Source organism: Hypanus sabinus, chromosome 5 (assembly GCF_030144855.1).
Source record: "Hypanus sabinus isolate sHypSab1 chromosome 5, sHypSab1.hap1, whole genome shotgun sequence".
NCBI lineage: Eukaryota > Metazoa > Chordata > Chondrichthyes > Myliobatiformes > Dasyatidae > Hypanus > Hypanus sabinus.
In genome coordinates this window covers 102,942,560-102,961,282 of record NC_082710.1, presented here as the reverse complement: position 1 = coordinate 102,961,282, position 18,723 = coordinate 102,942,560, and the positions used below count along the sequence as shown (strand labels likewise).

General features: G+C 40.0%; 1 protein-coding gene across 1 annotated transcript in view; it reads right to left on the bottom strand.

Annotated features, from left to right (window-relative positions):
* The window catches only part of LOC132394300 (activin receptor type-2A-like), a 141,525-nt gene extending 127,634 nt beyond the window's left edge, over positions 1-13,891 (bottom strand). The window contains exon 1 of the mRNA XM_059970263.1: positions 13,444-13,891. Coding sequence (XP_059826246.1) covers positions 13,444-13,498 — 55 coding nt within the window. The 5' untranslated portion in view covers positions 13,499-13,891. The remainder of the gene's footprint in view (positions 1-13,443) is intronic.
* Between the last annotated feature and the right edge of the window lie 4,832 nt (positions 13,892-18,723).

Sequence of the window (18,723 nt, the reverse complement as noted above, 5' to 3'; positions counted from 1 at the left end):
GTGCCTCAGGGATCTGTTCTGGGACCCTTTCTCTTCATGATTTTTAAAAATAATCTGGATGAAGAAGTGGAGGGATGGGTTAATAAATTTGCTGATGAAACAAGGTTAGAGGTGTTGTGGATAGTGTGGAGGGCTGTCAGAGGTTACAGCAGGATATTGATAGGATGCAAAACTGGGCTGAGAAGTGGCAGATGGAGTTCAATCCAGATAAGTGTAAAGTGGTTCATTTTGGTAGGTCAAATATGATGGCAGAATATAGTATTAATGGTAAGAGTCTTGGCAGTGTGGAGGATCAGCGGGTTCTTGGGGTCCGAGTCCATTGGACACTCAAAGCTGCTACACAGGTTGACTCTGTGGTTAAGAAGGCATACAGTGCATTAGCCTTCATCAATCATGGGACTGAATTTAGGAGCCAAGAGGTAATTTGAAGCTATATAGGACCCTGGTCAGACCCCACTTGGAGTACTGTGCTTAGTTCTGGTCACCTCACAACAGGAAGGATGCAGAAATCATAGAAAGGGTACAGAGGAGATTTACAAGGATGTGGTCTGGATTGGGGAGAATGCCTTTTGAGTGAACGCAGCCTTTTCTCCTTGGAGTGACAGAGGATGAGAGGTGACCTGAGAGAGGTGTACAAGATGATGAGAGGCATTGATCGTGTGGATAGTCGGAGGCTTTTTCCCGGGGCTGAAATGGCTAGCACAAGAGGGCACAGTTTTAAGGTGCTTGGAAGTAGGTCCACAGGAGATGTCAGGGGTAAGTTTGTTTTCTTTTGTGTGTTTTTTAAAAAAAAACACAGAGTGGTGAGTGCGTGGAATGGGCTGCTAGCAGCGGTGGTGGAGGTGGATATGATAGGGTCTTCGAAGAGACTCCTGGACAGGTACACGGAGCTCAGAGAAACAGAAGGCTATGGGTAACCTTAGGTAATTTCTACGGTAAGGACATGCTCAGCACAGCTTTGTCGGCCGAAGGGCCTGTATTGTGCTGTAGGGTTTCTATGTTACCTTATCTATGCTCCTCATGAATTTATACATCTGTATGAAATCACCTCCCAGTACCCTACACTGAAGGAATAAAGTCACATGCACAACATGCTGGAGGAACTCAGCAGATCGGGCAGTATCCGTGGAAATGAACAGTCAACGTTTCCAGCCGAGACCCTTCATCAGGAACATGTCCAACCTCTCCCTATAATATAACCTAGTGCCACAAGTCCTGGCAGTATCCCTGTAAATCTTTGCTGCATTCTTTCCAGTTTAAACAACATCTTTCCTTTCGCAGTGTAACCAAACCTAAACACAATATTTCAAGTGCAGCCTCGCCACTGTCCTGTAAAACCACATGATTACCTCCCAACTTCAATACTCAATGCCCTGACTTTGAAGGCCAAAAGCCTTCTTCACCACAATGTCTACCTGTGACTGTACTTTCAGGGAATCATGTACTTGTACTCCAAATTTCCTCTATTCTACAACAGTCCCCAAGACCGTGTAGTTCCCTGTAGAAGTCCAACTTAGATTTAACTTTCCAAAGTGCAACACCTCATACTTATCAAAATAGATTCAACATAAAGTATCCCAGTCTTCAGGAACACTATGACACTGCCAAATGTAAGTTTTGAAAAGTGAAGATACCAAGTTCTAACTGAAGACATTATCCAGATATACCAAACAAAAAATAAATCAAAATTGTAAATTTAGTTTGATTAATAACCAAGTGATTAATAACCAAATAACCACTTGGTTATTTTCCCCCCAAAAACGATTTTCCCCCCAAATATTAATTATTCCCAAAACTGACTGCAAACTGGATCAAAATTATATTTAAAAGCAGTTTATACGTCCCCTCCCCAAGGAAATCTTAAATTATCAATTATACTTTCTAAAATATGTGGCTTTCTTGTAGAACAACGACATTCTTTTAAATATATACAGGAAGAAATCAACCATAGGAAAGACGTTTGTATTTTACTGATGCCATTAAATTCTCACTCCTGTCTTCAATAAGAACATGCCAAGTTAATGAAAATGCACAGAACTACACTTAAAATGTAGAAAATTTTAAACTAATAAATTCCACTTTGTTTGCAATGAAGCAGAAATTTATACACAAATGTCACATCTGTAACTGAATGATAACAAGAACCTAGTGTGTTTTTTTTTTAAAAAAAGAGTTCACTTCAAACTATATAATTTGGAGTTTCCTGTTCTCAATATCCCATGTAGCTGTACTCGTGACAGTATTCACTAAATGAGCTGAAGCAAACAGATTTTGACTGTGCTGGTTTGTAATTAATTAAATTCAACTGTATACCTATTTATGTCAAATATATTTTGAAGGCTAAATAATTTGTATCATATTGTGTCATATAAACCAGCCTCCATAGACTGTTTACACTTCCTGTTGCCACAGAAAGGTAGCCAAAAATATCAAAGATCCCTCATTCTGCCTCTAAAAGGTACTGTTTATTTTATACGCAATTTGTTTTGTACCAACATCACTTCTGGTTCGTAAGCTATCTGTTTATCATTTCCCACATAGATTAATTTGGATTTCAACTTTAAAGACATCCATCTACATGCACTTTTTATTTGCCCTTGAAACGGCAACATATGTGCAACTTATGCTTTCTTAATTTTGGTAAACATTAAGTAGATGTACTTTGAAGGAAGTATTAAGTTTATTGTTCACTGTTAAGCTATCTTTGTGGCAAGAGTTCACTCTAGTCCAAGGCAGAGCTATAGCAAGGTGCATGTATTAGCTTGTTTAATGCTGATCATGATAATAATCAAAAATATTGGTATATTAACTATTGCAATATTTCTGTATTGAATTTAATGTATTTTACTTAACCTTCTGCAGTTTCACAAGTTTTCTCATTAGAAACCCTGAAGAAAGCTTCCAGCTTGGGTGATTTTTGAAAGGTGTTTAATTCCCTACCTAGCTTTGTATGCAATGCCCTCTGAGGGCAGTAGAATGAAAAGATAACTTATCTTCAAAAGGCATTGTCCATGGACTAGAGACGTGCCACCCATACGCTACAATGTCAGCGTCTGACCCCAGCAACATTGATCACTGAGCCCTGGAAGTCAGGTCAGGATATGGCACATCATCGCATCTTCGTTGCACTCAGGCAAAATTACAAATAGCATAGCTGCAGCACGAACTTGACATGCCAGGGCTGAAGTGGCAAAAATTAAGAGCATCATATGCCAAGTATGAAATCAAAATGCTAATGGAGAAAGCACGTATGAAGGCTGCATTGAGTGCACTCAATGAGAAGCATGAAGCCGAGGCTCCCTTAGCAGAGGCAAAGGTGTATGAAACAACAGACTTCGACAATGGTGGTCATCTCTCTGAGAAGGTGACTGAAGAACTGACCAATGGTGCAAGCCCTCTAATGTGACATGGTTGCTCAAAAGAGGATGAAATCAAAGGACCAAAGACAAGAACCAGTTTCCTGTGATGCTTCACATCAAATCTTTACCCAGTTCTCCTGAACTTGCATCCTCTGCTTCAGATTCAAATCTAAAGAAAAATGAACCAGCATTTAAGGTAGAAAGTGATAAGTGTCCAAAGTCACCCAATTTGAAAATACAATGCTGTTCACCACTTAATAAGAGCACACCAGGGCTGAACAACGCACCAAATGCATCAGTAGTTCATCTTTCTACAGAAGCTACCACAGAACCAACTACACAGCCCTCACTCACTGCACCAGGCCGTGGTGATAAATCACTGTTGGACAATAGTTTGAGTGAGATGCTAAGTCTGGCCAGAGAAACCCTGAGGCAAAGTCAGTTCAATTGTGGACATAACAATCATCGGTATAGTGGTGGAGAAACCACAGAGGGTGGCAAGGAGAACTGGAGAACAGTATCAATATATTACAGAGCAAGGATGGGCACACGGTGCAGCAAGCACCGGTGGTCTCCAGGAAACTGAGCCAAGAAACTATTGACATTCCAGAAGAACTAGACCCAGATATAGCTGTAAATTCAGGGCCAGCACATTGGGCTACTGGTTCCAGCACCTCCGCAGCAGAGCACAGTGGGGAGCAAACTGAGCATCCATCAGATAGATACTTCCCCGCACGTTCTAAAGAAAATTCAGAAGTCACTGGAAGCAAAGCAGATAGATTTGTTGTGGAGTCAATAAAGTTCTGCTTACCCCTGCCAACTCTCATTGACTGCTATTGTACTCCCAACATGTATGAAATCCCAACTCCTGAAGCTGCACACAGTCATTCACATCTTAAGGACATCGTTGACAAAATCCCCTTACCTCATTCTTCCACTGAGATTCTCTTGTGTTTGGCAGAAACATTGTCTGTGCACATAACATATGTGAACAGCACAACAGTCAGCTTGACACCTTATGCTCAATGACTGGACCTGAGTTGGATCATAGTCTGCCACGATGGTGCTCACCAGACCACTACGAGTGTATTTAAGACTAACGTCTGAAGGATGGGCACCCAAGTCATTTCAGAGCTTGGCGCATTTGTAGGCAACCTCTCAGCACAGAGTACCAGAATTGGGTAGAGGTTAGAATCCTTCTTGTTCAAAGACGGGTGTATGAAAAGAAATGTAGTACATATGTGAATAACGATTTTTCCAATCAAAGTCAAGCACAGATTTTCAAACCCTCCCCCCCGCCATGCTTCACATAGAGGATGATTCATAGGAAAGGACAACTTGCATCACATGTTGGATTTCCAATGCAATGCTCCTTAAAATGGGCCTTTGAAGCTCACGTGCAAAATCCTGACAACCTTCATGGTGGAGGTTACAGCTACTGTAAACTCCAGGCCAACTTACTTCAGTCTGTACATATCCAGATGAGCATCATATTTTGATGCCTGCTCTGCTTCTGACTCAAAAGCTTGGCTCTCCTCATGTTCCGCTAGGTCACTTTAACAACGCTAACCGATACAGACAGGAAAGGAGGCAGGTCCAGAGCTTGGCCAAAACCTTTTGGCTGAGGTGGTGAACAGAGTATATTACCAATCCCCTGAGTCGGAGAAAATGGAAAACTATAAGGTTAGTCACACAAATCTTCGAGTGAAGTTGGGAAAATTAGGAAAATTGAAGAGAGAACCATTAAAGATGGCATAGTAAGACTTTTTTTAGACCAGTCTCTGAAACCATCCATTCTTTTCCCAAAAACTCAATGAAATGATAATTTGATTTTTAATTTCAGTAGTTGAGTTTGACATCACAGTTGACAAGCAGAGGGTGTTCTGCCTCTAGAGGCGCTGTGCAAAATAAACCACATACAAAATGAACAAACATCACTTGCTGTTTATAAGTTCCCCCCCCCCCCCCCCCCCACCCCAACATCATTCCCTTCATGGGTCAATTTGGATTTTGAATTGAAGCAAACACATCCATCTCCATCCACTCTTTATTTGCCCTGGAAACAGCAATTTATTTGTGTGTCTTTGAGTTTTCTTAATATTGGTAATTATTTAGTAGATGTACTCTGAAGGAAGTATTACGTTTATTGTTTATCACTATTAGGCTAATGTTGCGCCATGAGTTCACTCTAGTCCATGACATAACTATAGAATGTTGCATGTGTGTATTACCTTGCTAACACTGATTGTGCGAATAATCAATAATCAGTATATTCAGGCTTGAGATGATTCTGTATTGAATTGAATCCGTATTTTATTTACCTTTCTGCAGTTTCACAAAGTATCTAATTAAAAATCCATAAAAACCCAGAAGAAAGCTTCCGGCTCACAGGTGATATTTGAGAAGGAGTTCAATTCCCTGCTTAGCTTTGTATGCAATGCACCTCAGGGCAGTAGATTCCTTCCACACCATACATTCTATCTGCTCCCCCTTCCAATGAGCAGAAGATACAAAAGCCTAAAGCATGCACCACCAGCTTCTATCCCAGTTTTATAAGACTGTAGTACAATAAAGATCAGTAGCACCTTCTCCTCATTGACACATTTCAAGGTTATATTGTTACCCCACTGCTCTACATTCTCTAAGCTCACAGCACAAACACCATGTATAATTCACCAACATTGCTGATGAAGAGGTGACAAAAAGAGAAATAGATCGGCTGGTTAAATGGTATTGCAACAAGCTCACACTCAAAATCAGCATGACCCAAGATACGATTGTGAAGATATGATTCAGGAAGATGTTGGGAGAACACACATCAGTCTTCCTTGAAAAATTTGTGGTGGAAAGGGTGAACAGCTTCAAGTTCCTCAGTATCAACATCAGAGGATCATTTTGGGCCCAAGACATTGATGTAATCACAAAGGTAGCACGGTAGCAGCTCTACTTCATGAGCAATTTAACAGGATTCAGTATGTCATCAAAGATTCATCTAGATTTCTACAGATGGATGGTGGAGAGTATTCCAATTGGCTACATCACTGTCTACTACGAAACATCCAATATGCAGGATCAAAAGATGCTGTAGAGGGTTATAAATTCTGCCACCTCCATCATGAGAACACCCTCCCCTCCATCGAGAACATTTTCAAAAGACAGTGTCTCAAGAATGTGGCATCCATTACTTAGGACCCTCACCATATGGGACATACCTTCTTCTCACTACTACTATTGGGGAGGAGGTATAGCAGCCTGAGGACCCACACTCAATGCTTTAGGAGCAGCTTCTTTCCCTCCATCAGATTTCTAAACAGTCCATGAACACGACTCTGTTATTCCTGTTTTGCACTATTTATATTTGTAAATTGTCATAAGTTTTGTGTCTTGCGCACACTACCACAAAATAAGTTTCATGACATTTCAATGATAATAAACCTGATTCTGAACATTTGACCTCAATCTAACGAGATATGGCCCTTGCACCTTACTGTCTACCTGCATGTCACTTTCTCTCTAATTGTAGCACTACAATCTGCATTCCATTGCATTATTACCTCAATGTATACATTTTAAAATTACCTGCAAGGATTATATGCAGAACAAAGTTTTTCCACTGTATGTCAGTAGGTGTAACAAGAAGTGCCAGCATAAGAAAAATGTTCCAAAAGCACATCTGCAGAAAGAGCAAGTTCCTCTATTTCAAAGTTCAATTGTTTTTCTTTCCTCAAATCCTACCTGGCCTGCCGAAAGTTCCAACATTTCCAGTTATATTTCAGTTGCTAGCAGCTGCTGTTCTTTTCGTTTACAAAATGGTCAACATTATTTGATACTTGCTCCTTTGGCCACCTCCACCATGAGCTAATGCTCACCTACAGCTGTGAAACAAGATCACCATGTAACACAATATGGTGGAATAAAAATACCTTTACTTTTGCAGCTAAGACTATTCAAAATACAAGTTACCACTGAAACATAAAATTCCAATGCTAAAATTCATAAAGGAGGGAATTTAACCTATATACTGTCCGTGTTAGTAGTTTAAATGCAAATCATTTTGGGTTTGAGGATTTTCTAGAATGTTCTATTGCAATCAAATGTTTACTCTGCTGGATTTATACCAAAGGCAATAGAGAAAAAGATCTGTACTTGTATAGCATTTTTCATCAATATTTAACTATTGAGCAAACCATTCAAAATAGATAAGGTGTTCAAGGAACAAAGTAGTATTAGCTAACAAAAAAAGTGATAAGCCACTAAAGATGTTGGAACACATGTAAAGCTTTGCACAGAAAACTTGGCTATGATGAAAAGAAATCAAATTGAAGGACCACAGCTACCTTCAGAGCTGAAAGTGACAAACAGCCAATAACTTGATGGGAAAACAGGAATGGTAATTTTATAATCAAGGTATTGAGTTGATGGGGGAATTTGGTGCAATTGGAGGCATTGGTTTTGAAAGAAGGGAGCTATGAGGCTAACAAAGCATAGAAAAGGGGCAATTTTTGAATAAAGCTAGAGGCAAAGGCATGGGAAGCGATTCAGGAAAAGATACTCAGAGCAGGCCCAGGCAACTTCATACTGATGGTAAGCATATTCTTAGTGATGGCACAGGTGCTAGCTTTGAAACAACTTGGTGTTAAGTTAACACCATGGTTGTGAACACACTGGCTCTTTTGCATTCATAGAGATGGAGCAAGTCGGTGGTTAGGGCACAAAGTTTGTTCCGGGGACAAAAAAAAACTATTTTATTATACTCAGTGTTCCTTTGAAAGACATGTCCAAAATCCTGTGCTGAATTTAATTAGCAAGCAGTCCGATAATTTGGAAAGATTGCAGAAGGGTCATGAGAATCAACTGAGGGTTAAATCTGGGTACCATTAGCACACATGGAAAATATACTTTTGGATGATACTGCTGACATTGCATGTACATAAGAAAGTGGACCATAGGCAAATTCTTTAGGGCACCAGAGCCAACAATGACAGCTTGGGAAAAGATGCCAGCTGTGATAACCATGCTAATAGACAAGTGAAATCCTATTTTGCTGTACCAGAGGAAATTGATATGATCTTAAAAAGTGCAGGGATAAATTAATTTCATCACAATCATGCAGGATGCCATTACTGGTTTCGTTTGGAGCAGTTCCCATACTGCTGTAGTACAGGAAATGTTAGTGGTTACACTATGTTCAAGGCCTAGAGATGGGAGTTTGGAAATGGGCTAGTAGAATGAAGGCCTGGAGTTATGCAAGGAGCAGCAACAAGATTTAAGAGAGACAAGTACTACTAATAACAGTTCATATGAATCATAGAAAGCTGCTAAATCATAGAAAGTTGCAACTTCAATATTTCAGTCGTAAGCAGCAGGTGGATCTTACAGGTGAGCTTAAAGGGCCTGAAAGTACATAGAAGAAAGGTTAGTTTGAAATCAAGGCCAGTCAATACTAAAAAAATTAGGCACATAGCTTATACAGTCACAGACTTGTGACAAAATTCTCAAAGCTTCTTGACATTGTGACTAGAGACAAGGGTTCTTGAAATGCTAGAACCTTGTGCCTTTACAGTCAATGAAATGTTTTAAGTGCTATCACTATTATTTTACACTTTAGTATCTTTCATGGGCTTCGGTCACTGCAATATGTTTCAGAGCATATGCAATTTTTTTTGAAGCACAGTCATAGTTGTCATTCAACTTGTTCTGCATTAATATTGTACATTTGTTCTGGATATAGTTTGCCATTTCTGATGTCAAAAGTCATATCCCACACAAAAACCTCCAAGTGGACAATTTAAATTGTATGCAATGTCTAGTTGGAGTAATGAGTATTGATCAGGAAGAAACTCATTTTGGAGGAGAATGTCAAAATTGAATACATACATAAAAAAGAGAAACAAGATCTTTAATTAAAAGTTTGAAACTGCAAGCCACAACCTTTAAAGTTTAGAAGTGCATTTTTATTAAGAACTTCCACTGAATTGTGAATACATCATTCCAAATCACTGACAGATTCTCTCTCAGTTTTAATCCTTTGACACATTATAAGACCTCTCCACAATAAAGGAAGGCAGACAGAATTGGTATAGGTTTCCATCACAGTTCAGACAGCAGCACTGAAAGATCACTGCAATTCTCCACTGACTACACTGAGTTTTGTTTTTTTCTAAAAAGTTTATAATTTGAATTTCATCATGTAATTCTATAAGCGGATTACCTACTTTCATTTCTGACCTCACACCAAAACTACCTATAGCAGAATATGGGATATTTTTGTATTTTATATTGAATACTTTATGAATGCAAACAAGAGAGAAACTACAGATGCTGGAAATCCAAGCAACACAACGCACACAATGCTGAAGGAACTCAGCAGGCCAGGCAGCATCTACGGTGGGGGGGGGGGGGGGGGAACTTACAGTTGACTATACTTTTTTCCTTAAATGTTATCTAGCTTGCCGAATTCCTCCAGCACTTTGTGTGTGTTACTTTACTAATGCAGTTGGGAAATTACTCTTAGACTGCAGGGGCAAAAAAAAGTTTACTAGGATGATTTGAATTCAGATTTCACAAGTAAACATTAAATACAGGGAATTCTAGTTAATTGGGACTCATGGGGACCAGTACAATTTTGGACCAATTAAACAGCTGCCCAAATTAGCCGAAGTTTAATTGAAATAGTTTAAAAAGTATATTAAAAAAAAGACAACCCACCATTTAAATGAGTAACAAACTAGGTAATTAAATGAAATACAGAATTAGAACAGTACCAATACTACTACAGTCCTATAAAATTGTATGAATTCATTATAGTTATAGAAGGTGTGCGCACTATAATGTTCTTTTGGTTAACTGTAAATGAACAGGCACAGATATCTAGTACAGAGAGTGGACTCTCTTCATATAATGCTTTCAACCAATGTATCCTCCAGATCTTAATTTTCATTGTAACATTCGAGATGATTGTTGATACCTTCAAATTCTTTGTAGTTCCCAACTTGAAGTAGTGACATTGTTTCATTTTCACTCCCAGCAGTTTCTGGCACCTCTAAGCCTCAATGCTTGAAACCGCAGTGAGCAAAAGCAGTTCTGAATTGTCTTACTGCTCATTTCTCGCTGACTATCAGTGACAAAAAATCACTGCTTTTTGAACAGAAACACAAGCAACTGTCACTATTTAGAAACCACTTGCTCTAAGCACAGCCACACATGCATGCGATTGACACTAGTTTTCTGTTTCAACAAACGGTATCTGTCCGAATTAAGCAACGCAGTGTCCCAAATAAACAAAGGGAATCCTGGCTATTTTCTCAAATAGTTTTTGTTCTTTAAGAGTTGTCTGAAATAAGTGGCTGTCCCAATTAACCTCAATCTACTATTGTCCAACCATGGCTCTCTTGTTAAGGACATAACTAAAGCCAACCCTAAAGACAAACTACGAATACGTGCAATGGAACTGGTAGCAAACAATGTTTGACAAACACATGTATCTACTGCCATGGATAGTTATAGGTCTGTTAGTCTAACTCCTTATGACAACCGTTGTTATTACATTGATAAGAATTTCACAACACCCTCCCCCCATTCTCCCACTCACACAAATTACATGCATAGGCAAAACAACAAGTACTTAATCAGTTTAGTTTAAAACACTGAGTTTTGCAATACAATAAACTACAACAGATAGAAAAGTGTGCAAACATCTTTCATTATTTGGAGAGCCATAATTTGACACCATTTCAACTGTGTAGTTTGAAATTCAGTAACTGATGTTGCTTTAAAACAGAATGCCATTCATTACAAAGATAAACATTATGGATATGGTTTGATCTTATTTTAATTACTTACACGACAATTTGCATGAAGGTACCACAGTATTATAACTGCATTCATATCGCTGACTAACTTTAGTTAAAATTCCCACATTCATTCAAGAGCAGAGACAAAGAATCTTTCAAAACTGGTACACCATACAGGAAAACACCAGACCCCAGCTAAATCAAGTTAAAAATAAGTGGATGTAATGCACATGAATAGAAGTTTAACAGCAACTTAAGCACTGATAAACAATATCTACATAAAATCACGGACATTTAACTCGTCGATCAGATTTAGAGAGCTATCGATGTAAACCAGATTAAATGATGCAACGCAATGAAACCGTTTCATAAGCACTAAAATGTCTCTGATCTGCTTTTCCTCCCTCCCTGCATAATGCAAACTTCATTATAAATTACACAGAATATTGCATTTCAAATTGTCAGTTAAAATCTAAACTGCGGCCTACTATTTTCGTCACTCAAGCGAAAAGCTATATAAACTGTCCAGGTATAACAGAAGGGCCTAAACGAAACAATATTTATGCATACTCCACCTCGAAAAGTTACAACTGTCCTCCAACATTAAAAAGTGGAATGAAGCGAATAATAATTAACGTAAACTTCCATTGTAAAATCTTTGTTAAGTTCAATAACTACAAGTTTAAGTACTGAAATCCTCATCGTTTTGGTCGGACAACCTGGACACGATATTGTTACTTCCATAAAACAAATAATCTACTGGAATTGCAGGCAAATCCAGATTGCGAAAAACTTGACTCCCTCGTTTTGTATTGATTTTACATTTATCTTCGTATTTCAAAAAAATATTCTAGTTCTCACGCAAATAATGGAACAATCTTCAATAACTGTTTCAGTCAGATACGCCCATTTTTAAAAGTTAAAATATTGTAATTGACAATAAACTGCATCCGTGCGATATTTTGTGCGCTGTCAGCATCTACAATTAGTTTTAAACACGCTTTCTTCCGAGCGTGGACCCGTCCCTAAACACTGCAGAGGCTTCATCTCTTTGGCAGACGCCAGGAACAGGAATTCTTAACGATTTGTGGCTGTCGTCTTACAATTAGGGATTCAAAAGTACTTTCAAATACTGATTAAATACACTACAGTAGAGAAGCAAAAAAAAGTACCGGGAATATAACATCAAACGGCGTATTGATACTGACTTTCGTTTCATCAATTTCTTTTTCATTTAATGTATACGTGAAACATGTTGATACAAATGGGGCATTGCAGCCATTCAGCACTGACCTAATAAAATTCACCAAAAAACCTTGAGTGTTGACGCTACGCCAGATCGTGCCCGTAGCAAATAGTGTTGCACACGAAAAAAGTGCGATATTTACAAAGCAAAATTATTGAAATATCAAAATTAACAATGAATTAATTCTGAACAGTTGCAATGCGGGTCGTGAGAAGCTAGCTTTGAACAACAGCACCAATCCCTTTAATGAAAGGAAGAGACCATCTAATATACCGAAGCCTAACTTATTAAAAATAATAACATTTAAAATGTGGTTTTCGTAAAACTGTAGTTTCTAGCAGGAGCTCCAAGCGCTTTATACACTTCCTCTCAATCAAATTTTACAACTCGAGTAATCACAAAATGATTACGCTCGGGGGGGGGGGGGGCTGGAAAAATATAAACTTTTCAGAATAGCTTTTCAATAAGGAGAGGAAATGGTTATAAACGTAGATAGTCAAATATTAAACAGAAAGATGTTGATAACCAATGAAACAGAACTGATCGAAATACATTTCTTATCAAATGAGAATGCACGTTAGATATTAAAAGTCAAATGCTTCACTCTACAATGAGACCCATCAGGCAGGTCGATGACAGCGTGATGGGAAAAAGATTTGTCTTTAGCAGGTTATGCAAGCACGGTGGGTATACTTATGGATAATACGGCAATGACCAAAAACAGAACCGTTTTGTGAATAAGAACAACTATTCTCAGATATATTTGGCATAACCGAAATATCATTGCTCATTTAGTAAGTTTGCCAGCAACGAAGTCATTCTGAGCAATAGACGATACATTATCATTATCACACAAACACCACGCTTCAAAACCTCGCACATGTACGCCACAATTTGACAGAATTTACTCATTGAACAGCAATCACGTTGCACTAAAACTAGGACATTGATATTCGCGACCCAAACAGATAAAATCCCTTATTTGTAACATTTATAAAGCAACCGATTAATTAAAATGAAATCTCCACCAGTCCAAACTACTTACCCGAAGAGCACGATATCAAAAACACAACAAACGCAAGCTTGGTACCAGCTCCCATGGTTTGAGTTTTTGGACAGCTTTAAGAAAATAGACTAATTGATATAACAACGTTCGCTGTTTCGCTTCCAAAGCAAAGAAAATTCTTTGCGACTCCACCACGTCTCCTGACTAGTTACTGGCTGTGATCCACCTTTTTCTTCCTCAGTGGGCAACTTCATTCACAAAAGATAGGAATTTGAGCAGCTCACACTTTGGTTATTTTTTTTAAAAAGACATCAACAGAATTAGTTTCATTGATCAAAGACCGTGCAAACAAAAAGAAACGCAATTCGTATAGAAGGATGAGGAAGGATGGAAGAAAAGCCACGGTACAAATCCTCAGCTCCTTTCATGGGAATGGTGTACTCGAAGTCTCCCGGAATTCATAATTAGCAAAGTAGGCCTAAGTCCAAAATGGCGTTGACTTGTTTTTGTTTCCTCCCCCCACCCCCTTTACACTCACCCTGGAGATTTTTTTAACGAAGGGAGGCTCGCCTCCCAATCAGAGAAGGGGCCGTGGCCTTGATTGACACTCGCAGCGAGCCATTCAATGCCACGCTTGCGCTTTACGTCACCCTGATTGACATGCTCGCTCCTCCCGTGATCGTCAACAAAAGGCGCGTTTATTATTGGATGCGGACCAATCACCTTCCAGCAGTGTGGGAGGGGCTTTGTGTGTTTTGTGTGTGTGTGTGTGTGTGTGTGTGTGTGTGTGTGTGTGTGTGTGTGTGTGTGTGTGTGTGTGTGTGTGTGTGTGTGTGTGTGTGTGTGTGTGTATATCCGTCCGTCCGCGTCGAACTTGATAGCCGTGATTGACATTCACGTGATCCCTTCTGTGAACTGTGATTTCTGTGATTTACACGCGTGGAAATGGATTGGCTGAGCGAGTGGGCCGGGAAATGCCAGATTTACGATAACGATAATATTAAAGGAATCTGATGACTGGAAGGAAATGATTGCAAAACATGTTTGGGATCGGTGCTGAACATTGGAATGGAATGTTGTTACCTCAAAAAAGTGTTGTCACTCAAACATAACATCAAGAAGTTGCTACTTTTTCATATTAGCAATAAAGATGGTTACAGTTATTGCATCGTGTTTATTATTAGACCAGCCTGAAAACACAATAGCTAGCGTTCTGTTTATTCCTATGTTACATTCTTGTCATCCTGCCGAGTCGGGAGCTGAGCCAAGTCAACATTCAGAGTAATAAGATTCCTCGACTAGCTGTCTCTTGTCGAAATACAGTATGTTTTCAATGCCATTGGCTTTCAACGCAACACGTTGCTTTCCTTTACGAAGGAAAGGGTTCGAGAATAATATATACTTTGAAAAGCAGACCGAGTTTTTAAATATTTTTGTTTGATTTCAAGAATGGACATTCTGTCACAGGATGTAACCAGGAGCTTATACGTTATTATTTTCTACCTCCAGCTCGAAATTTCCCATACACCGTTCGGTTAGGTAGGCTTGTAGGTCTTTGCAGCTTTTTTATGCAAGTACAAACTTCTGAGTTTATTTTCTGCTCTTAAAATCTGAAGCAAAGGGCGCCGAGAGCAATTGAAAGCCAAACATCAATATAGCTGGTGCAGGTGAGAAATTATGGACACATTTCTCAAAGCTCGTAAACAGATATTTAATGAAAATGCAACCACGGGCGCAAGTGTTAGGAACCGATCCGACTCTGTGTCTGTTGAACAAAGAGAACGGGTGTGTATGTGATGGGGGAGTTAAATTAGAATCCCTGAGAGGGAGCCATTTCTTCAGCTGCCCGGGTCTGGTACTGTACTCTTTGACGCAGTGAATGGGAGAGATTATTTCAGCCTGTGTAGAGGCACAGGTTTGGTACAGTGTTCCATTTTTTTCTGCACTGCAGTTTCTAATATAAAACGTAAAATGTATTAAGGTATTATGCTGGATGTCGATGAAGAGGCATTCCAGTTCCTCTATTAGTGTGTGCTTCCCGGGAGGACATCTGGAAGAGAGGCAGGCAGTCTAGATGGTTAGATGGCACCGCGCCTGTACATGTGTGCAGCCACCGTAGGACAGGCCTCATGGAGGAATAAACGAGAGTGGGGTTATCATTGTTCTTTTATTGCACTCATTCTCAGCGTTTTATACTTCAAAGGCAGCGTTGCTCCAGGTAACGCCTCCAGTTGCTATCTGACACCACCCTACGGTAGTTGTATAACGCCCGGGAGAAAGGGCAGATCTGAAACGTCCCTGTATCTGTGGATCGCTATAGATCATAGACCTCATTGGTTACTTTTCACTTTCATAAGATCGTTGGAAAGTTTGAAAATAACAAGCGTAGTCTGTGTGATAGTGGATTTTGCAGCTCGGTAGAGTAGCGCTTAACATAATGTTATTACTGCGCAAATGACCAGCGATCGATTCCTGCCTGTTGTCTCTTAGGGGTTTGTACATTCTCCCGGTGACTGCATGGGTTTCCTACAGTCCGAAGACGTAGCAGTTAGAAGGTTATTAAGTGATGCTGGCTAGTTGTGCTGGTACTGATGTATCTCTGTTTGTTTGTTTACCTATCTATTTATATCTTGTTTCAGAAACAAGCCTGAGAGCTCTTTGTAACATTTTTTCTCCATCCTGTTCCTATTCTTGCAAAATAAGATTAATCCACATGGTTCTGAAAATCTAAATACTGTGCCTATCAAAGTCACAAATAAAAGGTTTCAGAGGTACGTTCAACGTCAGAGAAGTGTATATAATATACATCCTGAAATTATTTTTCTTCGCAAAGCATCCACGAAAACAGAGAAGTGCCCCAAAGAATGAACGACGGTTAAGTGTTAGAACTCCAAAGTAACCCCCAGCTCCCCTCCCTCGCACTCGTAAGCAGTAACAAGCATTAATTCCCCCTCCCCTCACGGGCAAAATAAAGCATCTGCACCCGCCACCGAGCACTCAAGCATGAGCAAAGCAACAGCGAAGACACAAACTTGCAGTTACCCCAAAGCCTACATTGTTCACCACAGGCTCTCCCTCTCTCCCTAATAAGGGATAAAGATGTTGTAGAGACACTAAGAACACCAGAGTGACTTTGAGTTTTGTTTTAAGAGTTTATTGGCATGATAATAGTTTATTAACCTGACTCTACAGCAGTCTCCACTGCCACCAGAACTCTGATTTTCTGGCTGTACAGAGCTCATATTTATACAGCAAAACAAACAACTTCACAGAACTTTGTTTTGCATCCCAGGGTCAGTGCAAGATCAATCATTTAAAAGACATGTCAATTATTCTCTCAGTGCGAGTCTAACAGTCTTCTTTGTACCCTGTTACCAGGGCTCATAATTTACCCCTAGACGCATCCTCCCTCCTGGTTCCAGGGGCCTAGTATCTTATTAATTGGAGTTTCTGGTACTGTGCTTATCATCCAAGGCTATTCTCGACACGCATCAGCAGTCTTAAGCCCAGAATGGCCAAGTATCCCATCAGACACTAGTTTTAACCATTTCTACCACAAAAGAGATGTCTCCGTTTTCCCAGCAAGCCGGGGGGGGGGGGGGGGGGTGGGTACAGGACATAACAAACAACTCGCTGGTTTACAATGATAAACGTCAGTTGCGTCGCTTTTTTCAAGCTCTGTGTCCAAAGATCTCTAGTCTCTGGGCACACAGCTATAGATTTTCCGACTCCCTCGATGACACACGGATCTCCCGCCGTGACACCAACCCGATAACCTCCAGAGCCCCAAGATCCCGGGCCTTCAAAGGCAAGCTGAGCTCCTAGGCTGAGCCGTTGGCCTGCTGAACAACGGCCAGTTGTGAAACCCTGAGAGCGGGTCCTATCCCGCAAAGAACCGTAGTCAGCGTGTAACTCCAGGTCAGGGTCCTCAAAAGAATCCTGAAAGGGAAAAATAGAGATATTGAAGATAGAAATAGATGTTGAATAAATGGAAGTAAGTGTCGATTTAGCAGGCCATGCAATGCTATGGATTATTATTAACTCGATAACACATGACTGCCTTCACTGTAGACCTCAAGTACATACTGTACCAGCTGTGTGGTGAAAAAAAAGCACAACAGCACCTCTTTCATCTCAGACAGTTGAAGAAGTTTGGTATGGGTCCCCAAGTCCTAAGAACTTTCTACAGGAGCACAATTGAGAACATCCTGACTGGCTGCATCACTGCCTGGTATGGGAACTGTACTTCCCTCAGTCGCAGGACTCTGCAGAGAGTGGTGCAGACAGCCCAGTGCATCTGGAGAGGTGAACTTCCCACTATTCAGGTATGATGTTGTGGCCGTCACTGATTCGTGGCTGAAGGTTGGTTGCAGATGGGAGCTGAATGTCCAAGGTTACAAGTTGTATTGGAAGTATAGGAAGGTAGGAAGAGGGGGCGTCTGGTTCTACTGGTAAAGAATAACATCAAATCAGTCGAAAGATGTGACATAAGATTGGAAGATGTTGAATCCCTGTGGGTTGAGTTAATAAAAAGCAAGGGTAAAAGGGCCATGATGTTATATACAGGCCTCCCAACAGTAACTAGGAAGTGGACTACAGATTACAACAGGAAATGGAATGGAATGGCTTTGTCTACTAGTCTTCTGTTCTTTGAAAATGTATTGTGGATTTAATTTGGAACAATGCATTTCCTAAAAGCTGTGGATCCCAGTCCAGATGTTGCTGGCGTCTGTGGGATGGATGCGAATCAGGTACGAAGTTTGTATGTAGCTTAAAAATAAAGCATTGTCTATACTGTGTAAATATGGAATTGTCCTTTGTGCTTAGCAAATAAATATTGAACCCCACATTGGGCCAGCAGACCTTTCCACTGATGCCTGCTGTACCTTGCTTTGTCGAATAAAGAAGCTGCTTTGTATCTACCAGTAACTCTCTCCGGTGATTTCATTCATGTAACAACATTTGGTGTCAGGAATGTTAAAAGGGTAACATTATGATAGTCATGGAATATTTTAACATGCAGGTTGACTGGGAAAATCAGCTTCATAATGGATCTCAAGAGAGTGAGTTTGTTGAATGCCTAAGGGATGGCATTTTAGAGCAGTTTGTCATTGAGCCTACTAGGGGATCAGCTATGCTGGATTGGGTATTATGTAATGAACTGGAGGCAATTAGGGAGCTTAAGGTAAAATAACCCTCAGGAACAGTGATCAGAATATGATTGAGTTCAATTTGAAGTTTGATAGGGAGAAACTAAAGTCTGATCCAGCAGTAGTTCAGTGGAGTAAGTGAAATTACAGTGGTCTGAGAGAGGAATTG